The sequence below is a fragment of the Oryzias melastigma genome, linkage group LG7 (genome assembly GCF_002922805.2).
Source record: "Oryzias melastigma strain HK-1 linkage group LG7, ASM292280v2, whole genome shotgun sequence".
Taxonomy (NCBI): Eukaryota; Metazoa; Chordata; class Actinopteri; order Beloniformes; family Adrianichthyidae; genus Oryzias; species Oryzias melastigma.
Genome location: NC_050518.1, coordinates 4,018,952 through 4,019,794, shown reverse-complemented (window position 1 = coordinate 4,019,794; position 843 = coordinate 4,018,952). Strand labels below are relative to the sequence as shown.

Genomic DNA, 843 nt, shown 5'->3' with positions numbered 1-843 from the left:
TCAATTTACAAGTTAAATTCAATAAAATACAAAGTCAATAACTTAAAAGGACAAAACATTCAGAAAATCAAGATTTAGAACAAAGGCATTGGAGAGATCTGTTTCAGTATATGGAGTTTACATGAAATGCTAAATCAATTACCACCTTTAAAAGTTTTATTAACATGACTTTCTAATCTAAAAATAGATGTATAATTATTTATTGAGCAAAATTAATTTATAAAACTTTAGGTAGATTGTGCCACTGAACCTTTTGTAGGTAAATAGGATTACATGAGGGTTTGTGTAGGTAATTGTTCATGTATATATGTTAACGTTTTTATTTCAAATGTGGGCTGGGCTTAGTACTTCTGTAAACATCATTTTCATTTCCTTTGATGTTCTTTGATTTACTTTTGTTGATTTAATGGTAGGGGCAGATAATGTAACTTTTCTTCTTTCTGCTTCTATTCATTTAAAAACTATTTTGAATAGTGATTTGTTGGTATCCTCCAGCCTTTTACATGTATTTGTCAAATGTCACACATTCTCCCTGATGCATGACAACAACAAAGCTTAACCAAATCTAATGGATCTGAAAATGACTGCCAGCAAAGATAAATTCCATCAGAGAACAGGATCACACTGCAGACGGGCTTAAGAGTGGCTGCGAGAATGAAATCTTTTCTTGCTTCTCTGTGCCTGCTGGGAATTTTTTTCCATCCACAGACTCAGTGCAAGTCAGAGTTTAATCTGAAGGGGGATTTTACAATTGGTGGACTTTTTGATATTCATGATGTCAGTGAAGAAGTTCATCATGAGAGACCCGAAGCCATTAACTGCTCCAGGTGAGTTTTTTTTTTT

The 843-nt window shown here is 33.1% G+C and overlaps 1 protein-coding gene across 1 annotated transcript in view; it reads left to right on the top strand.

Annotated features, from left to right (window-relative positions):
- Nucleotides 1–611: 611 nt before the first annotated feature.
- Nucleotides 612–843, top strand: part of LOC112159315 (taste receptor type 1 member 1-like) — a 5,290-nt gene continuing 5,058 nt past the window's right edge. The window contains exon 1 of the mRNA XM_024293326.2: nucleotides 612–827. Coding sequence (XP_024149094.1) covers nucleotides 655–827 — 173 coding nt within the window. The 5' untranslated portion in view covers nucleotides 612–654. The remainder of the gene's footprint in view (nucleotides 828–843) is intronic.